The 18,274-nt window shown below is 39.3% G+C and overlaps 1 protein-coding gene across 1 annotated transcript in view; it reads left to right on the top strand.

Annotated features, from left to right (window-relative positions):
• Positions 1-15,363, top strand: part of CIITA (class II major histocompatibility complex transactivator) — a gene marked incomplete at its 3' end in the record, with an annotated part of 32,108 nt that extends 16,745 nt beyond the window's left edge. Inside the window, exons 7-18 of the mRNA XM_082006705.1 lie at positions 2,568-2,729; positions 3,936-4,058; positions 6,379-6,444; positions 6,895-8,602; positions 8,716-8,889; positions 9,774-9,845; positions 11,167-11,247; positions 12,678-12,770; positions 13,082-13,165; positions 13,993-14,076; positions 14,565-14,648; positions 15,291-15,363. Coding sequence (XP_081862831.1) covers positions 2,568-2,729; positions 3,936-4,058; positions 6,379-6,444; positions 6,895-8,602; positions 8,716-8,889; positions 9,774-9,845; positions 11,167-11,247; positions 12,678-12,770; positions 13,082-13,165; positions 13,993-14,076; positions 14,565-14,648; positions 15,291-15,363 — 2,804 coding nt within the window. The remainder of the gene's footprint in view (positions 1-2,567; positions 2,730-3,935; positions 4,059-6,378; positions 6,445-6,894; positions 8,603-8,715; positions 8,890-9,773; positions 9,846-11,166; positions 11,248-12,677; positions 12,771-13,081; positions 13,166-13,992; positions 14,077-14,564; positions 14,649-15,290) is intronic.
• Between the last annotated feature and the right edge of the window lie 2,911 nt (positions 15,364-18,274).

Here is an 18,274-nt window from a genome sequence, read left to right as displayed (position 1 = left end):
TGGGTCAGTGACAGATTTTGTAATTTTTATCACGTACACCTTTTCTTTATGATGGGTAATGTGACTCAGGCCATAGTTTGGCATTTTCTGAGTTTGATCCTCTTGGTTCTAAGTGTGACATTTCCAAAAATCCAGTGAAACATCCTAGTGAAAATAGTAACTGTGAAGAGTTGGCTTCTTGTCCCAGCTGATGCTATACAGTCCTTTAAACCAAAGTAAGACTGGGAGAAACAGAAATTTCTAGGTGTTGCACACTGTTAGACCATCTACAAAGCAGTACCTGTGGCCAGCAGGCAGGCTGTAACTTGTTCCCTAGGTGTAAACTGGTGCTAAAGTTTTTACCCAGCTGTAGCCTAAATGGATGTCTCGGGCATAGCTAGACCAGCAAAATATTCTTCCAAAATCCATGTGAGAGCAATCATCTTTGGATGAATATACTATACACTGTTTTGAAGTGACATATGCATTACTGTATGCTAGAACACTTCCCAAGCCTCCTAAGGGGAACTCTGACTGTACCAAACCCCATGGGCTGTGTACATGTTGGGGTGGGCAGTGAAAAGCAGCATGTAACCTAGAGAGCCAACCATGGGGTCATTTTGCTGTGCCTCAGCAAAATTCAGGCTGGCAGTTGCCCAGTAATTGCTAAGGAACTGGCATAGACTGGATGAAAGTCATAAAGAACACACACATGCCCTGGAACTGTGACCCAAGATGGTTTTCCAGTGTTCACATGGACCTCGACAGGGGGGGTGTCAGAATTGAGCAGAATTAGCTGTGAAAAAAGTATATTTGCTGGATGTGGAAAGGTAATCAGAGCTCCTACTGAATTGGTACCTGCCAGTTGTAGTTATTCAGACACAGATAAAGTTCCTGGCAGTTAGTACCCATTAAAGGTGGATTACCTTCTATCTGCTTAAAATCCTTTATAGATTTGGTGCTTTTTAAAGCCTCTGTTTATGCCACACTAACAATGCGAGTTTTCTATAAGGGAAATGCCACATCAATTCCTGATTTAAAAAAAAAACCAAAAACAAAAGAGTAAAAATGCCTCACCCTACAGAACTTGCATTCCAGTCTGCAGTATCATCACAGCTTTGTAAAGCTGCACCTTTCCTTTTCTGGGAAGTGCTCAGAATATTATCACTCTTTCTACCTTAGTTGACCCCATGAACGTGCTGAGGAAAGAAATATATACATAAGGCAGTGTAAGTACTGGGTACAAAAAAATCTAATTGACAGAAAGATGAGCTGCATGACAAAATCAGGAATTTATTTAACCTATCATAAAATAAGTGTCACAGTGTGATCCTGCATAGGAAAATGCATCGACTCTTCAGAAGTGTAAGACTATCTACAGTAAAGAGGATAATGTGTACTAAATTTCAGAGTGGTAAGCCAAGGATGAGATTCTTTCACAGGAATTGAATGAAATTAAACTTTAGATTTGCCCAACTGTTTGTGGCTAGCTATAACAGTATCCGATCTTATCTGACTGTAGCAACGCAACAATCCTTGGATCAAAAATTATCCTTGGATAGAAATGGGAATTTCACATGCTGATTTACACACAACCTGCAAAACACTTTTTCGAGTCTGTTTTTTATACCACAGTAAAAATGAAAGATTCCTATAACAAAATAATACATTAGTTCCTGATAAACAACGTAAACACATTCCACCCTAAAGAGCTTGCATTCCAGATGACAGTGTACACTACAGCGGCACAAACCCCACACAGGTTTGTAGGTCCTCATAAAACATTAGACCGCAGAAAGTGTTGAAATAGAGACTTAATTGTTGCTGCTAGATAGGAAGGGGAAACAAGAGCAGAACCGACTCTGAGAATAAGGGTGTGGCAAAACCAAGGAAACTAGCAGACTAGTTCAAAATAAGCAAGTGTATCTTAACTTGATTTGTAAGAAACTTTCAATAAGCCAATGAAATCATACTATGCACATAAGTCTCCATTCCCACTTGTCCTCTTCTTGATAAAAACAAGTGCTTCAGGCAAGTTGCATCTTTAAAAGATCAGGTGTTTCAGACTGTTCTTTGGGAAACCCTCTTAACCTTAACACAGACTAGTTATCCTTACAAGCAATGCAGTGTCTAAGTGGAGATTCAAGGTGCTTTGTTTATTGTTATTGGGCCTCTCTAATCTTGTGCAATTTTAAGGTAACAAACTGTGCTTAGGAAACTTAGTACGGCCAATGTAAGACCTTCTTATGTCTTATCTGTCAATCATCCATGTGTAAGATCATTTACATCTAAACACATCTGATGTTTTCTAGAAAGAAGACAGGCCAGGAAAGATGAAGGAAAAGATAATGAGAAGACTGAACTACTGGAAAAAAGTGATCTACTACAGAATTTCATAAATACATTTTAGATTTTGAGACCTGATTATATTTCAGAAAGCTATTGTGAATTTTCTTGCTTTTGGAAAATCAAAACACAACTGATCAGAATCAAATGGTTTATGATACCTATTGAGACCTCTTCTTTGGCCCCCTTAAATTCTAGCAATGAAATAACTTTCTCCTTTTGTCTTGCTTTTTTTTTTCAAGTGGAAGTGCCTGCAGGGAATGGCAGTTTCTTAGCTATGCCTCTCAACAGCCATCCAGCTAGCTCCACCTCACTAACTAACCAGCACATGTCTTTTTCTGTTCCTGCTACCAATGCGTTGGAAAGAAGTTTCGTAATTCCTGGTATGTACAGTACAGCTATAGGTGTGCACCTGTACGCAGGATGATTTAGACAAGGGAAAAACTCTCTCATAAATCTGGTCATTGACCATGAACAATGGCAAGGAAAACAAGTATGGCAGCTGTTTCAATCAAGCACTTGAAAGTGTGGCACTCACTAAAAGAATGAAGAATATTCAAGGGAAATTAAAAGTGCATTGCCCCTAATGAAATAGAATAAGTCTTTCATTTAACTGGTGAAGTGCAGGTTAATAAATAAGAGAATAGAGTTATTTACTATATGCTGATCTAAATAATTACTTGTCTTAAGAATAGGAAATGATGAATTAATTAATAATTAATGAAATAATTAATTAATAAACTTGGGTTTAGTTCCAGTTTCTTTTTCATCCAGAGGTTTGTAAAGGACTGCGGGATAATTATATTTGCAATAGGAGAGCAAAATCCAGGTTGGAATTTTGTTCACAAAAACTGAGTACTAATCCAAGTGATGGGCTGTGTAGCCACCTTGCCTTGATCATTTTGTGTAGCAGGGTGCTCTTGGTACACTGGCAAGTGCTAATGGCAAAGACACAATTCAACACCTTTCACTGTTAAATCTATGCTGGAAAGGAACCAGAAAGCAGTGGCTAAGTTACAAGTCTTGAAGCATCTGATGCTAGCTGAAACAGCACAAAGTAGCAGAAATTGTCACACCTGCAGAAACTCAGAGCTATGGCTGATTAAATTGCAAGCACTGCATCATCAAAAAAATTTCCCAGTTTGGGTTCAGAGGGAGGATGCTTGCTAGCTGCTTGTACAAGCTGTGTGATGTGCAATTATGTGGGAAATATGTAGTGCAAAGGATGGCAAAATTAATTCAGATACATAATAGTTACACATTTTCTCTCTTCTGTATCTCTGGTCCATACATTTACAGACCTTGCCTTAAGCACTTTTCCTTATGTTAATAGAATTTCTCTTTGGATTATCAAAAACCAGTGGTCACTAAAAGCTGAATAATTCCTTGTATTTCACATTCATTGCACCTTTTAAGAGTTTTTGGTTTATGAATTCTATGGACCTCATGTGATCCTATGAATTCTGGTTCATAAACTCTCCACTGGGAATATTTGCCCAGAAGCTGCCAGAAAGGATAAGTAGCTTTTGGAAAGCTTTTTCTTTCTTAGAAACCTTTAGAAACCAGAAGCCTTTAAAAACAGAAGAGTAATTATTCTGCAGTCATTTCAGGATCTTCAGCACTACCTGTCAATGTGGAAGGGAGCCAAGAGAATACAGGCTTTGCAGATCCCCCTCAGCAGATACTTAGCTTTGTTCTTGGAAGTGGCACATCTGATATTATAATAAATCCAGGTAAGAGCAATAACTTTTTATCCACATAAATAGGCAGAAAGTACTGGAAAATCAATGCTGTCAACAAAGTACTAAGTTCCCTCATTTCGGTTACTTATAGCTATAATAGGCTGAAAACTATAATTTTTTTTCTACCAGTGCTGACTTCTTGCATGGAAACACTGATATCCCCAAGTTTTCCAGTTAGTTTATGTGGTAACTAGAAAATCAATTTTTATATATACAGTACTTTGGATTGGGAGAGGGAGCATATTGCTTCTACCCAAAGCCAGTTCTCCCCTCCAGGCTTTCTTTATATTGACCTTATTGAGGAAAATAAAAATTAATGGCATTTCCTTCTTTGTATTGATGACTGGCTGCTTAGTCCAGTCCAAAATACAGAGCAGATAAGGGCTTGTAGAGCTACAGGTTCAGCTATGTATTAGCAGCCAATCCACTGTGTTTGCCATGAAATCCAGTTTCTGGAAGTCTTCTTGTCTAGCTAAAAATATACAAAAGCCCAGTGTGCTTGAGCACCATCAGAAGTGGAAGTTGTGCTGGTACTGGCATGGCCTCAGCATCATAAATGCTTGGGGCTGGAAGCCAGACTGCAGTCAGCTGACGCGGAAGCCCCGAAACCAAAATGATGATGACGTATCATCAATACAGAAGCCTAATATATAGAAAGGCTTATAAAGAAATCAGAGCCTTGGTCAGGGTATAACAGTCCCACCTGTTGTAGCAAACTTTCCTCAGACACTTTTCTTCCAGCCCTCAGAGAGCTGTTAGAACAGGGAGTTTGATTTCCGTCGTTATTTAGTTTCTGGTCTCGCTGTACCCTGGTGATTACAGCTGCTTGCAGTTTAGTAAAGCGTTTTGTTGCCCTCTGGTGGCTAACACCACCCAAAAGAGCAAAATTTTAAAGTGAGGGTTAATAGGCAAATACCCCTAGGGTTAGGGAAGTATTTGTAAATGATTTATACTGTTTATGTGAATACACAATACTAATAATTCCAGATTATTTACAGCAGCACAACGGGTGCAACCATGTTGCAAACCTCAGAATTCCAAACGCAGCAGAAAATTTCGCACATAAGCTACCAAGCCAATCTCTTTTCCTTTTTTAAAAATTGCTAACAGCTGTTTGATTTGACCAATGCTGCTTCCCATCTAAATGTCTCTTTACAGCTTTTCTTGGTTTTCCATTCTGTTGTTTTTATTAAATAAAATTAATAGTAAACCAAAACCAGACCCTTGCCTGAAAACAGGCATGTCTCCTCTTTATTTAATGTCTTAAATTGATTTGTCTTCTGTGAGGAGGAGAACTATCTCTATATCAAATGTATTCTTTCACTGGAAAAAGGACTTGCTTATTAGAAGTCTGTGGGTGCTTCCCTGCTAGAAGCAACACTGAACTCTAAGCATTCCATCTGTTGCTGGCATGCAGGCTAGGAACTGATTTCCAGATCTCTGAAACTTTGAGATTTGTATTTTTTTTAAACCACATTTTACATCAAGATGAACCAAATATTATGGTAATAAATACATTTGTACAAATCTAGGGAGATTAACCTCTTTTTTTTTTTCCAAATCTCTGCTGAGTGTCGTTACCACGAGACTATTCATGAGGTTGGGTTTGTAACAGTCTCTGTCAATTTAAATTCTGTCCTGCATCTGCAAAGCTTTTCCTACCAAAAGTTTTGTCAAAATTGATACTCTGTCATTACCAGACTGTAGAAAATATGCTTTCTCTGACAAATTCACATTTTTTTTTTGTACGGCAGACACTGCTCATCTGACCAAATGCAAAAGTCTGCAGTAGCTTGAAAACAAACAGGCAAAAAGAAAGAAAATTGGACAGTGACAGTACTCTGTCAGGAAGAGCAATGGGTAAATTCCGTTACCAATAGCCACTTCTCTGTGACTGTCATTCTTAATGCTTGGTTACAAGGTGTAGAGTGACAAAAGGAAGCTATTGCTTTTGATGACATAAAGAAGTCCTATGTGTGAATGTGAATTTATGCAAAACACGAACGTTTGAAAAGAACAGTGGATGTCACCTTGTTATGATAGGTCTTCTGCCTCATACAACTGTTGGAACAGCTGTCATCTTGCTTGGTGTCATACTGCCTGCAACAGTTCATGTCATCCGAATTGTACTTTTGTGAGGCTTTTTTTCCCTTCCCTTGTAAAATAAACAAAATATCTCTTTCTCTGAATGATACATAATATGCGTTGCAATGAACTTGAAAATTTGCATTAGCCTTATTGTTAAAATTAGTAAAGCTGAATCGATGACTGTCTAGGTGTCTTCCTCAAGTACATTGTTTTGTTTCTCGAGGTTTAGAAATGTTCAAAGAAGTCCGAGTTCCCATGATTCCTTCTGAAGAACCTTTCAAAAGGCCAAGTGAGTTTAGATCTCTTGAACTTAAAACTTCCCATATTTTTGGATGATTTTTCTGTGTTTCTTTCCATACAGAAAAACTGCTTGTAGGAATTGTCATTCAACAATTTGTGAAGATGTGTCTGAGCATAATTCCTGTTTTTAAGTTGTTAGACTTGCCTACCTTTAGATAGCTAGCTGCAGTACCTACTTAGAAGGTCAGTGTACTTAGCTGGTTTTATCATATGGGTAGATACCTCCAAAATTATTCAGTTTATAGGTCTAAAAGTGTCTATTGTGCTGGAATTCCTAATTTAAGTACCTGCAGTTGCACGGGATAAATCCAGACCTACATGCTTTATGGGAAGTGATGTATTTTGACCATATTATAATTATGTACTTAAGCCACCATGAAGCAATGTTGTAATTTGTGGACTGGTTTCTTCAGTTTCTGCATGCTTTTTATTTCTCTAGAGCCAGTGGAAGCTTTCTGTACATCACTTATGGATTATTTCCGAGATGTGTGCAAATCTGTGGCCATGGAGCGTGAAGTAACTCTCGATCACCTGTTTATTGATGGGACACTTGTTCAAAGCCAAACTGAAACCAAGACTGGGAAGAATAGTGTAAAAGCAATGGAAAAGGAGCTGGTAACATGCAGCCTGCAAGGGAAGGAAAAGGCAGCCCTTAAAAGAAGCCAAATATTTCAAATCCCAGCAGGTAAAGACTTAGAGACTAAAGTGATTGTGGTGCTGGGAAAAGCAGGAATGGGCAAAAGCATTCTTGTTCAGAAGATCTGCCAGGACTGGTCCAATGGAGAGTTTTCTCAGTTTGAATTTGTGTTTTGGTTTGACTGCAAACAAATAAGCTTGCCTGAGAAGCGATATAGCCTGAAGGATCTGCTGCTTGAATTTTTTGTGAAACCTCAAGAGGGAAGCAAAGAGATCTTTGAGTATATATTGCAAAATCCTGCTAAAGTCCTTCTGGTTTTTGATGGTTTTGAAGGGTTGCATGACCATGAGAATCTTCCTCGTTGCTCAGCCAGCCAGCCTGAAAAAGACTTGTGCAGTATCAAGGAGCTGCTTTCAGGACTCACCCAAAAGAAGATACTTAATGGTTGTACTTTATTACTTACAGCAAGACCAAAAGACAAGGTGAACCAGTATGTGTCCAAAGTGGATAAGACTATTGAAATAGTAGGATTTTCCCCTCAGCAGAGAGAATTGTACATAACCAAATACTTCAAAGGATTACCCTACTGTGATAATGCCCTGAAATTAATCAAAGAGTGTGAGTACTTGTTCAGTCATTGCTACAGCCCTGTTATGTGTCGATTTGTTTGTTTTCTCTGTGAGACAGTACTTCAAATGGGAGACAAGTGCCTTCCTTCAACTCTTACTACAGTCTTCCTGAAATTTGTTCAGCAAAAGATAATACCTCTGCAACCAGATGTTACAGCCATGCAAAATCAAGAGAGTCTTGCTACATTAGCCCGTATAGCCTGGTATCTTGGAGAAAAGCACCAAAGTGCCATGAAAAGTGATTTTCTTCCTTCTAAGGAAGTTAAAGAATTTGCTCTGAAATACGGATTTTTCCTGCCATTTGCATTCCCCAGACATTCACGTAGTGGAGAAGAGGAATTTGGGAGCACATTCTCTGATTTTGTCATTCAGAATTTCTTGGGTGCGCTTCACCTTACATTAGCAGAAGAGATCAAGGATAAAAGTCTAACAAAGTACCTGTCTTTTCCATCCAAGAAGAAAAAACCTTATAGCTGGTTAGACTTAGTCCCTCGACTTTTGGCTGGATTGTTGTTCCTCCAGGATGACCCCTACTTCTGCTCCCTTTCAAATAAGGATGTAAAACAATCAATCAAGAAGCAGAAAAGACTCTTGAAATATATTAGAAGGCTGCAGATAGATGAGCTCTGTCCGGAGAGGTTACTCGAGCTTTTACATTGTATTTACGAAACACAAAGCAATTACCTTTTGCAGCATGTGGCCTTAAGGCTCAAGACAGACCTGTCTTTTCTGGGCGTAGTTCTTACACCACCTGATGTCCATGTACTGCACTCTATTTTGAAAAGGTCAGGAAAAGAGTTTTCCTTGGATTTGCGAAACAGCAGCATTGACATGCAAGGGCTAAAAGACTTCGTTGGCCTAAAGAATGTGGCATCGTTCAGGTTGGTCATTCTTTGTAGATAGTAGCGTCATTCATAGGAGTGTATGTAGATGACACTTCCATGCAACAACGTCAGTCATATCTGTTGATTTCACATGTTTTGTCACTTCACAGGGCCTCCCTCAGTGATACAGTCAGGCTCTGGAAATCTTTAGAACAGACGAAAGACTACGAACTGCTGAGAGCATCAACAGAGAAATTTGTTCTTGATCCCTTTAAGGCAAAAACAATGAAGGACATCAGTGACCTTTCAGACCTTGTAGAGATGCAGGAGAAGATGATCAATTGGTAGGCTCATTTATGATCAAAAGTCCTCGTAATATACTAGTGTTTTAAGAAAATGTGGGTTCACTGACAGTGCTGGAGAAGGGAGTCCTCTGCTTGTCCAAAGGAGAAGTAACTAAGGTAGTGCAAGCTCTTGTATCATCTCAGAGTGTTCTCTTACCCTGATTTGTGGTGGTTGTCGTGGCAGGGAGGAGCAGTGACAGCAGCATATCTATCAAAACTGCCAATAAAAAAGCCAGCTGTCACTTTTTTCTTCAGATTTCTTTTTAATCTCTGAGTACGCAATCTTCCAGTTGCTTTCAGGTACATAACTTGAGCTAATTGACTCCCTGCCCCCCAGCCCCCCATAGCATCTGAGCCGTATGAAGGCTTATTTTGCACCGGTCACAAATGACCTGAGTCAGTCCTTCAGCTCAGGAGGTAAAAGCTTGTGTTGTGTGATCTATAAACCCCATGTTTCATCCCTGCTCGTGTTGTGGGTAGGGGATTGGTTGCAATGAAAAGCATGCATAAATAAAGTATTTTGGTTGTTGGGGGTTTTTTTAAATAAAAATGGTGACTTACATTTTAACACGGGCAGAGTATTTTGATTAAAAATATACACAAAATAAGTTTTGTGTTTGACAGAAAATACTCGATTTAGAAGAATGTATTTCTAAGTTTTATTGGAAAAAGAGCAAATGACTGCATTATGAAAGACAATTATCAGATTGAAATGAATTGAATGAAGAAAGGTTGGAGCAGAAGTTATTCTGAAGTTTCCTGGTTCCTCAGTTAATGCAGCAGTGATTTATTTCCTGTAAAAGTTTACTAATAAATTGTCTTTAAAGCACTGTTTTTGTTGCTAAAATATTTATCATACTGTAGTTCTACTGTGATTTATTTAGTGTGCAAGATGCATCTGGTTGCAGCAGCTGTGAAATTCCTGCCATCAAAAAACTCAGGAAACTAGAATTTGCGTAAGTGCTATACCTCTCTGTTGATTGATATATGATTACGTGTAAGACTGAGAAGAGTCATGGATATTGGCTACAGTCATTAAACTGATGTATAGCTAGTTTATGGTAAAGCATTAAGTAAACCCCATTTATTGCTATTTTGGTTTTTTCAATTAGATTTATTAAGTTACGGCCAGCACTCAAAAAACATCATTTCTGGCTCCTGCAGTGATACAGACCAACATGGTTCTATTACTACAAGTTAGCTCCTTATCACCAGATGTAGATCCTGTGCCACAGGGTATAAAGTATCTTGATTGTGACCCAACTACCTGGGAAATACTTTTTCCCCAGAAATGCTCAACTTTTCTATCTGAGTCTTCTGATGTAATTTTCTGCCCTATCAGAGCTTAGGCCATGAGACAATAAGGTCAGAGAATGCCTCCCAAGTAACATATTTAGCAGCATTTTCCTGGAAGAATGAAGGTTGACTTGGAAACACTGACTTTAAAAATGAGGTGTGGTAACGTTTCTTTCTTCCCCACAAACTGTAAGCAGCCTCCAAGGCTATTCTATTGCTTAAAATATCCTGCCATAGCGTGTGAATTAGTTTGGGCAGAAATTGCACCAGTCAGTGGAGAGCTCTCATCAGGTCTTCATCTGTTTCCTGCTTTTCACACCTGACCCAGTCTAGAACTGCTATGCTTGGCCTCACTTCTGATTTTATGCTGCTTTCTCTTCTCATGTACTCTCCTACTTTCCCTTTATTTTAAATTTTTGGTTAAAATTCCAATCCTTTTAAGTAGGCTGAACTTGTTCTGATACCAAGGAAACTCTAAACATGAGGTTAGTGTCTGAGGGACAAATGCTTGGAGCTGGAATATTAAAGTTCAATTTATGCTTTAAGCTGCAGTAAAATGTTGATCTTAAGTTAGTCTGACTTGCCAATAGCTGGGGGAAAAAAGCCCATAATATTTTTTTCATCTCAGTTATCAAGATTATAATACTTAAAATAAAAAAAAACCACAAAAAGAACAGAAATATAGGAATCTAAAATGAGTGAGATGACTCTTGTAAAGAGTAACAAAAAAGTGGCAAATGCATGTACTGCTGCTTCTATGCAAGCATCTCTGCTCTGTCTGAGCACCTTAGCCTTGTGGGGTCCTCATCTGGAGACTTCAAAGCAGAAACCCTTGCTGCAGACTGTAGGGAATGACAGCTTCTGAGAAGTGTGAACTAGCTTGCATTTGGGCCTGCAGGGGAAGAACTTAAAAATTCATAGCTTTTTCTGTTTCTGAGCACATGAAAAAACTGTTGCATGTCTGTATTTATTTTCTTCCAGGCTGGGTCCAGTATGTGGCCTCAAGGGATTCCTAAAACTCGTGGAAATTCTTGCAGCATTTCCATCACTTCAGCATTTAGAGTAAGTAATGCTAAAGATTAACTTTGCTAAGGTTGCTCCTCAGTTGCCCTTGGTGATGGGGAGCTCACGTACCCAAGAAACAAGGCTTCCTGCTTTAATGAACAAACTGAACAGCAAAAACATTCAGAGAATATAACAGCAGACTAAAACCTAGTGGTCTTCATCTTCCCGTAAGACACTTGGTAGTGGTTTGTTCGATACGCCTTCAGTCACTTCCCCGTGCATTCCTCAGTGGTTAAAAGCTTGCGGGAAAGGATTAGAGCAGAGCCCCACTGGATGCTTCCCCTTCCTGTCATGGCACTAATCAACACTGCCTGAGGATTATGTACTGCTTCATTCAAGCTCCATAATGTGTCTGAGCCCCAGGCTCCCTTGTGGTGATGTTTCTGAGGGACTCATGGTTGTGTCTGCCCCAGGAGAGAACACGCTCCCTCCTGAACGAGCAGCAGTGTTAAATTTGGGTGTTAACTTCAGTATTTGTACCAGTGCTGTATGCCTTCCTGCGCCAACGAGCATCCTGAACTTCTAGTAGAACGTGTAAGAGATTGAGCTTTGTGGATTTGATTCATATAAAAGGTATAAAAAAGCCATACTCAGTAGTACCTGGTTTTATTCTGCCCATGTATTTTTGCACAGTCTTTGTCCTGTCCTTTACCAGGAGCAGCATTAGAAATAGAGTTTTAAGAACTCCAGTTACTATTTATTCTCTTGTATCCATGACAAACCAGCTGTCTCTGAATTTTAAGCTCTTTACACCAGAAACAATTTTAGCAACAATAGTCCATATACTGCCATCATCTCTGTGGGAAGATTACTGGGTTTTGAGAGGGCCTTTGGCCTTACTGGCTCAGCCCGTTGGACATTCGTCTGTATTGTATCTGGCCTTTTCATGATATTTTGGGAAAACAATAAAGCTCTAAATTTGGAATGAGTCCTATGTATCTCAGTGTTGTCTGTCAGATTAGAAGGGGATCCAGTATCTAAATAGTGACTATCATCTAAACCCTTTCCATCTGGATACCTGAATGAGAAAGAACTTCATTTCTAATACTTCCTATCTGGAGAAGGAGCTGTTTAGGCAGGGATTTACAGCATCTGCTGGATTTTGTCATTTCTGTATTTCTGTGTGCACAGGAAATCTCATTTCAGCATGGCTGGAACACAACTATTTCATAACCATTTTAATAATCTTGCATATAAAAGGAAATGGGTCAAGCCATTCAACTAGTTAAAAAAAAGATTCTTAGACTGTAAATTTGGGAAGCAGAAAGCTCCTTATTAGAGAAGCTGTAATTTGTGTGATGCTTCTTGCTGATTGAGGCTACTGCAGAGAAGGAGCTTCTCAAGCTAGATAGAGTGGTCTCTGAGGTGAATAAACTGCACAAATTTAGATTAAAAAGGAAGCTAAATCTCTCTTTGTTATCACCCAGCCTTGATGCTCTGAGTGAAAATGGCATAGGAGATGAAGGAGCAAAGAGTCTATCTGAAGTCTTTCAAAACCTGCCATCACTGGAAACATTAAAGTAAGTGCAAGGTTAACAGTTCTGGGAAATTTTGAAAAGAAATAGATTAAACCTAACCGTGTCTGTTAGCAACTATGGGCACAACTAACCCATGGGCATGGAAGACCAATGAGTCTATGGACATACTTAATCTGTACATTCATTAAAGAAATAGGTTAATCCTATGGCAATTCCTTATTTGCCTTCAAGGGCTGTAATTTGTCTTTTTCCCTGCCTTTGGTCTAAGCAGACTAAACATTGCAAATTAATTTTCCCCACACTGTAATAAATCAGAATAAATGTGCTCAACTAACAAAGTGATTTCACTGTAGCTTATCACAGAATAAGATAACAGATGTGGGTGCGGAGAAACTAGCTACAGCTCTTCCTTCATTGTCTTCGTTAAAGACACTAAGGTAAGTAGTTGTATCCTGTTCAATTGTTTTATACAACATACCTTGCTATCTCTGTTAGAAATTACTGAACATGGAACAAATATGTACACTATGCAGCAGCCAAGCTTTTGACTTCATTCTTGCATAAAGCCTTTAGAGAGAAGAGGAGAGGAGAGAAATGTATGACCCAGTGTAGACATACAGAAGGATATCTCAGGAATATAAGGAGGACTCTTAATTTTTTTTTAAATCCAATCCATAATACACACTTATGAATAATTTGAATATGAATTAACCCTGTACAAATGTGCACCCAGGGCCATGATCTACTACAAGCTTACGTGGTGCTTGCTAAGTGCAGTGCTAAGGCCTAAGCCAGCAACAAGGTGGTGTGTATTTGCTGATATGGGATCAATGGTCCATCCCACTTCGTTAAAATGTCTGGCATTGAATGAAGTATCTCAGTAGGGAATGCAAGAAACCGTGGTGTGCAATTCTGGAATAATTTGCTCACGTGGAAATCTTTTGAGTGCTATGCCCCAAATCTTTGAGCTTCATTTTCGTGCAAATTTTAAATTTGATCTAATGTAGACAGAAATGTTCTCATTATTCATTAAGAATCTAGACCTATTTTTGCTGTAACTGTGCTTGCTGAAGAAGGGATGTGGCCATTTGCCTTACTTGATAAAGAAAATATGAAACTGTGTTTTAAAAATTAACTTCAAATAGATCAGGAAAAATTCAGAGTTAAGATATATCAACCATATCTGAAATTCCTTGATCTGATATATAATCTGTTTACATTATCCATTATTCAATTGTGACTATACCGGTTTGGTTTTCTGCAGCTTATACAATAATAGCATTTGTGATTTTGGAGCAGAAAATCTTGCGAAAGTTCTTCCTGTGATGGCATCTTTAAGAGTGCTAGAGTGAGTATGAAAACTTTTGAGATGGCCCAGGAAAGCTAACTTGCTTGGATACTGAAAAATCAAATCTTCCATGCTTGGGGTAGAGAATTGAGGAAGAAAAGTCCAGGGAAATTTCACAGGGAAAATGTACTTATGCAGAGTCCAGATAGTCAGTGGTTAGAAAGGATTGAGGAGCAGTTCACCATAACAACTGAAAAATTGGTTTTAAGATGGGAGAATAGAGTCATGGGGAGTCGGAGAAGGACCTCAGGTACATAGAATAAGGAATCCCTCAGATGAACTAACTTAATGAAGTTCCCATTTGACCTTTTGAGTATTTCAGTACAGGTTTTTTGAGTCAAGGATTTATTTTGGTTGTTTTCTTTTTCTTTTGTCTCCCATCTGCAGATAAGTCCGTATAGTATTTTTGTTTTTGAATGAACTGTTTGATTACACCGCTATGTGATGTGATCTGGATTAACAAAGTTGGGTTTTTTTCTTTTTCTCAGTGTTCAATATAACAAAATAACTGGTGTTGGAGCCCAGCAGCTGACTGACAGCCTACGAAAATGTCCCCATATAAAGACCTTGGTGTAAGTCTCTTGATATGCTGTTTGCTGTATCTTCAATCTGTAAATTGGGTTAGAATTCATGCTAAGGTGTGTTCTATATTTGTCAGATTATGAGAGACACAAAAAAAGACATCACCAAAATACAAAAGCAATCACAGAAACATTAGAAATGTTGTCTCTGGTTTTAATTCTCAATCATCCCAGGCAAGCAAGCTTGTCCTGCTTTGAGCATGGTTTACCTTGAGCCTTCCTTTATTAATCTTCTACCTTCCCAGAGTACCTGACCTACTGTGTGCTGCAGTACTTGTATTTGAAGGATAAGCAATAAGCAGCCATCGTTAGTGGTTCAATAGACTGAAGCTGCCAGTAGACATTCAGGGGAAAAGGAGTTTGATAGAAAGCTAAAGAATAGTTATGGAGACAGGACTGTAGTGTGTCCTATAACCAGAGTCAACCAGGTTATGGAGGAGTGAACTGCTTTCTTCTAAATAAAAATGCATTTTCAGTTGTTACATAGCTTAAATACTTTTATAGAATGATACTCAAAAGGGAAAGGCAACTTCAAAAACAAAACAAAACACAAATATATCAAACACACCAAAAAAACTGTGAAGCAAATTATGCTTCTTAAAATCTCTCTCCTTTCTGAATTTGCCTTTATAGGATGTGGAATCCCACCATTCCCTATGGAGTTCTTGAACACCTTCAGCAGCTGGACTCTAGGATCAGTGTGTAGATTCAGATGATCCCATAAAGGTAAAATAAACCCTGGCTCCCTGAGACAACAAGATTTGTTTCCGTGCCAGCTGTTGATTCTGGTCTCACTGGCAGCAGGCCCAGTAACAGCACCAATGCCTACATGGCTGAGTAAAGAGACGCTGCCCTAGAGTGGCACAGATCAATACCACATCAGGCCCCCTTTCCCCCCACTCCCCTTGCATCCCCCATCTCCCTGGCACCAGTGCTAGCAGACTGCGATAGCTGCATCAACACGAATGGACTTCTTCTAGGACTCCGAGTTCAGCCCAGTTCAGTGACTGGCAGCTGGCCCGCTTACCTTCTCTTTTCTCTTTGCAGAAAACTAAATAGCTCTGTGTACTTCTCATGTTTAATAGATTAATTCTGTACTCCTTAGAGATTGTTTTCTGTTATCTTTAGGAAGTCCTTTCACTTTTCCTTTGTTTAATACAAATCCTCAACGGCTGCTTGTCTCACTATGAAGCTGTGCCTGTACTGTATGCCGAGCAAACCAGTGGTTCCTGCATTCCTTGTTCTCAGTCTGTTTTGTGTGGTTTAGCCACTGACACACACATTTACTTCATTGAATCTGCCTGCACAGTTTCAAGGATCCTTGAAATAATTTTGTCATTAGCAATTTGCTAACAGTTTGCTAATGATCACCAGGATCTGACCGCCTTGATGCTCTTGGACTGAAGGAGCTACAGCAGGCACAGGGAGTTAGGGTTTTGTGTAGGATTTCTGCTCCCAGTTTTCTGCCATGTACTTTCTCTTGCTGTAAAAAAAATGAAGCAGGATGCATCAGTGAAACGATCCCAGTGAAGAATGAGAAGCCAGAGTCAAGCCAGCCACCGGATGCCCTCCAGCTTTCTTTCAAATGGCAAAAAGCACACTGCAGAGTGATCGCCAGCTGCTTCGGCTGTGGCTTGAATGGTCCTGGCAATGGCTGCAGTTGCCAGTGGTTCCCTAAACCATGCCATGAGCCAAGCTTTTGCATGACTCTTGCTCTCATTGCACTCATCACCGGATGTAGACTGGGCTCTATGTATGCCACTGCTCAGGCTACAGGCTGTGGAAGACTGAGGTGCCATACCAGCTTCACAGACTGGCTTTATGCAGCAGCAGTGAAAAATTGTACTGATCCTTAATAGCCTGCAGTACAACTAACTTTTTGTCTTGTTGAATAGCCATACCTACTTTGGAAAGAAGACGTTAGGGATATGAACACTGCCTTACAAAAGCAAAGCTTTCTGTAACCCTCCTGTGTCTGTCATTCAAGGGGAGCATGAACCTCTGAACACACAGATCAGCTCTCAAATGACTTTTTGGTTCTCCTCTGGACACCGAGCGATGGCAGTCAGTGGTAGAGAGCTCCGGTCCATGAACGTCAGTGATTTGTGGACACTGGTCAGCTTTCACACCAAGCAGAAGATGTGTTGAATGCAACTCGGCATAAACAACCCCTTGCATCTTCCTCTGCTGCTGTTCTCTCATGTTTGCAGCACATGCCTTTGGCACCAGTTACTACATCAGTATAGTATCTGAGCATATGAGGAAACTTTCTTCTTCATTAGCACTGAGGATAAGTAGCAGCAGGAAGTCTGGATCCTGTCTCACAAACATGAAACATCCAACATCTAAGAGTCACTGTTGTCTGTTTTTAGAGCACTTCAAATATATGGCTTTGGTGATATTAATGGTGATTAAGCTGATGGGCATACATCTAATATTCCATTTTCATCATTTCGCAGGTAACATGAAGAAGAGGGGAAGGTGTCCTCTGTGTTTTCCTATCTTCTTGCTGCTTTATTAATTGGTGGCTGATGTTCATGATAGTGGCAAAATGAAAAAAAGTCACATTTAAGCTTCTGAGTGATGCATGAATGATGGAGTTCAATTTTTTTAAAGTCATTCAAAATGCTATTCAAAGACCCACTTGTGTTTGTACTGAAGTGATGAAGAGTTAAACACCACCAAGTTTCAAAGATGAAAAGAGCATCTGGATATTGTGATCACTGTTAAAGGTGACCAGGAGTCACCAGCATATTAACAGTATAAAATTCCATCGATTTTCCATTTTGATTTCCATCGAAAATCATTAATTCATCAGAGAGTGGACTGCAAGCTGCTGGACCTGCAGCATCTGAAGTAGTGACAGATCAAATCTAATTGTTTCATGGTGCCAGTGATAGCTGCAATCAAATTTGGTTTGGTGATTTTGGACTTCAAAAGCTCAATGTTACAGATTTCACCTGTCTCTCTGGACTGATTGGAAGCATTAGGATCAGAAGCATAAATAAGAATGATCAGTCTTAGAAAACAGTCTGATATTGTAAGATTAGCCTCAAGAATCTGGAAGTGGCTCTTTTCTTGATGCTAATCACCAATGCTGTCAAGTGATAGAAAGATATTTTCTATCACTCTCTTGTTATAGAATCCTTCAAAAAGATTGGGAAAATAGAAAGTAGTAAAGGGAAGAAAGGAGTTAAAACTGGAAGACTATTAAGGATTTTTCTGATACTATGGCAGAAATCCAAATGCATACAAATAGCTTCAGTTTATTGCACAAAAATCCTCCAAGTGACAATCTTCAAAGGTTTTTACTGTTTCACATGTGAACTTTAGATTCATATGCCTGGATTGGGATTTAGTTTCTCCTTTGCAGGTAGCAGCATAAAGGTACAAGCATCGATTTTATACTTGACAGTGAAATCATTACTGTGTGTGGTTTATGTGGCCTTCTTTTACACAGTTATGAATAAGTAGGCAATGACAGCCAATAACATATTTCAAAGCATTATCATGTGTCTGTGTTGCTGATCTCAGTGATACGTGGGCCAAATACTGGCCCTGCTAACTGCGATAGCAAACCAGTTGTCTCATTTTTTCTTTTCTTTTTTCAGCTCTGT

This window comes from Phaethon aethereus, assembly GCF_964289735.1.
Source record: "Phaethon aethereus genome assembly, chromosome: 15".
NCBI classification, from domain to species: domain Eukaryota; kingdom Metazoa; phylum Chordata; class Aves; order Phaethontiformes; family Phaethontidae; genus Phaethon; species Phaethon aethereus.
The sequence above is the reverse complement of the archived record's forward strand: the minus strand, read 5'-3'. Positions and strand labels throughout refer to the sequence as shown.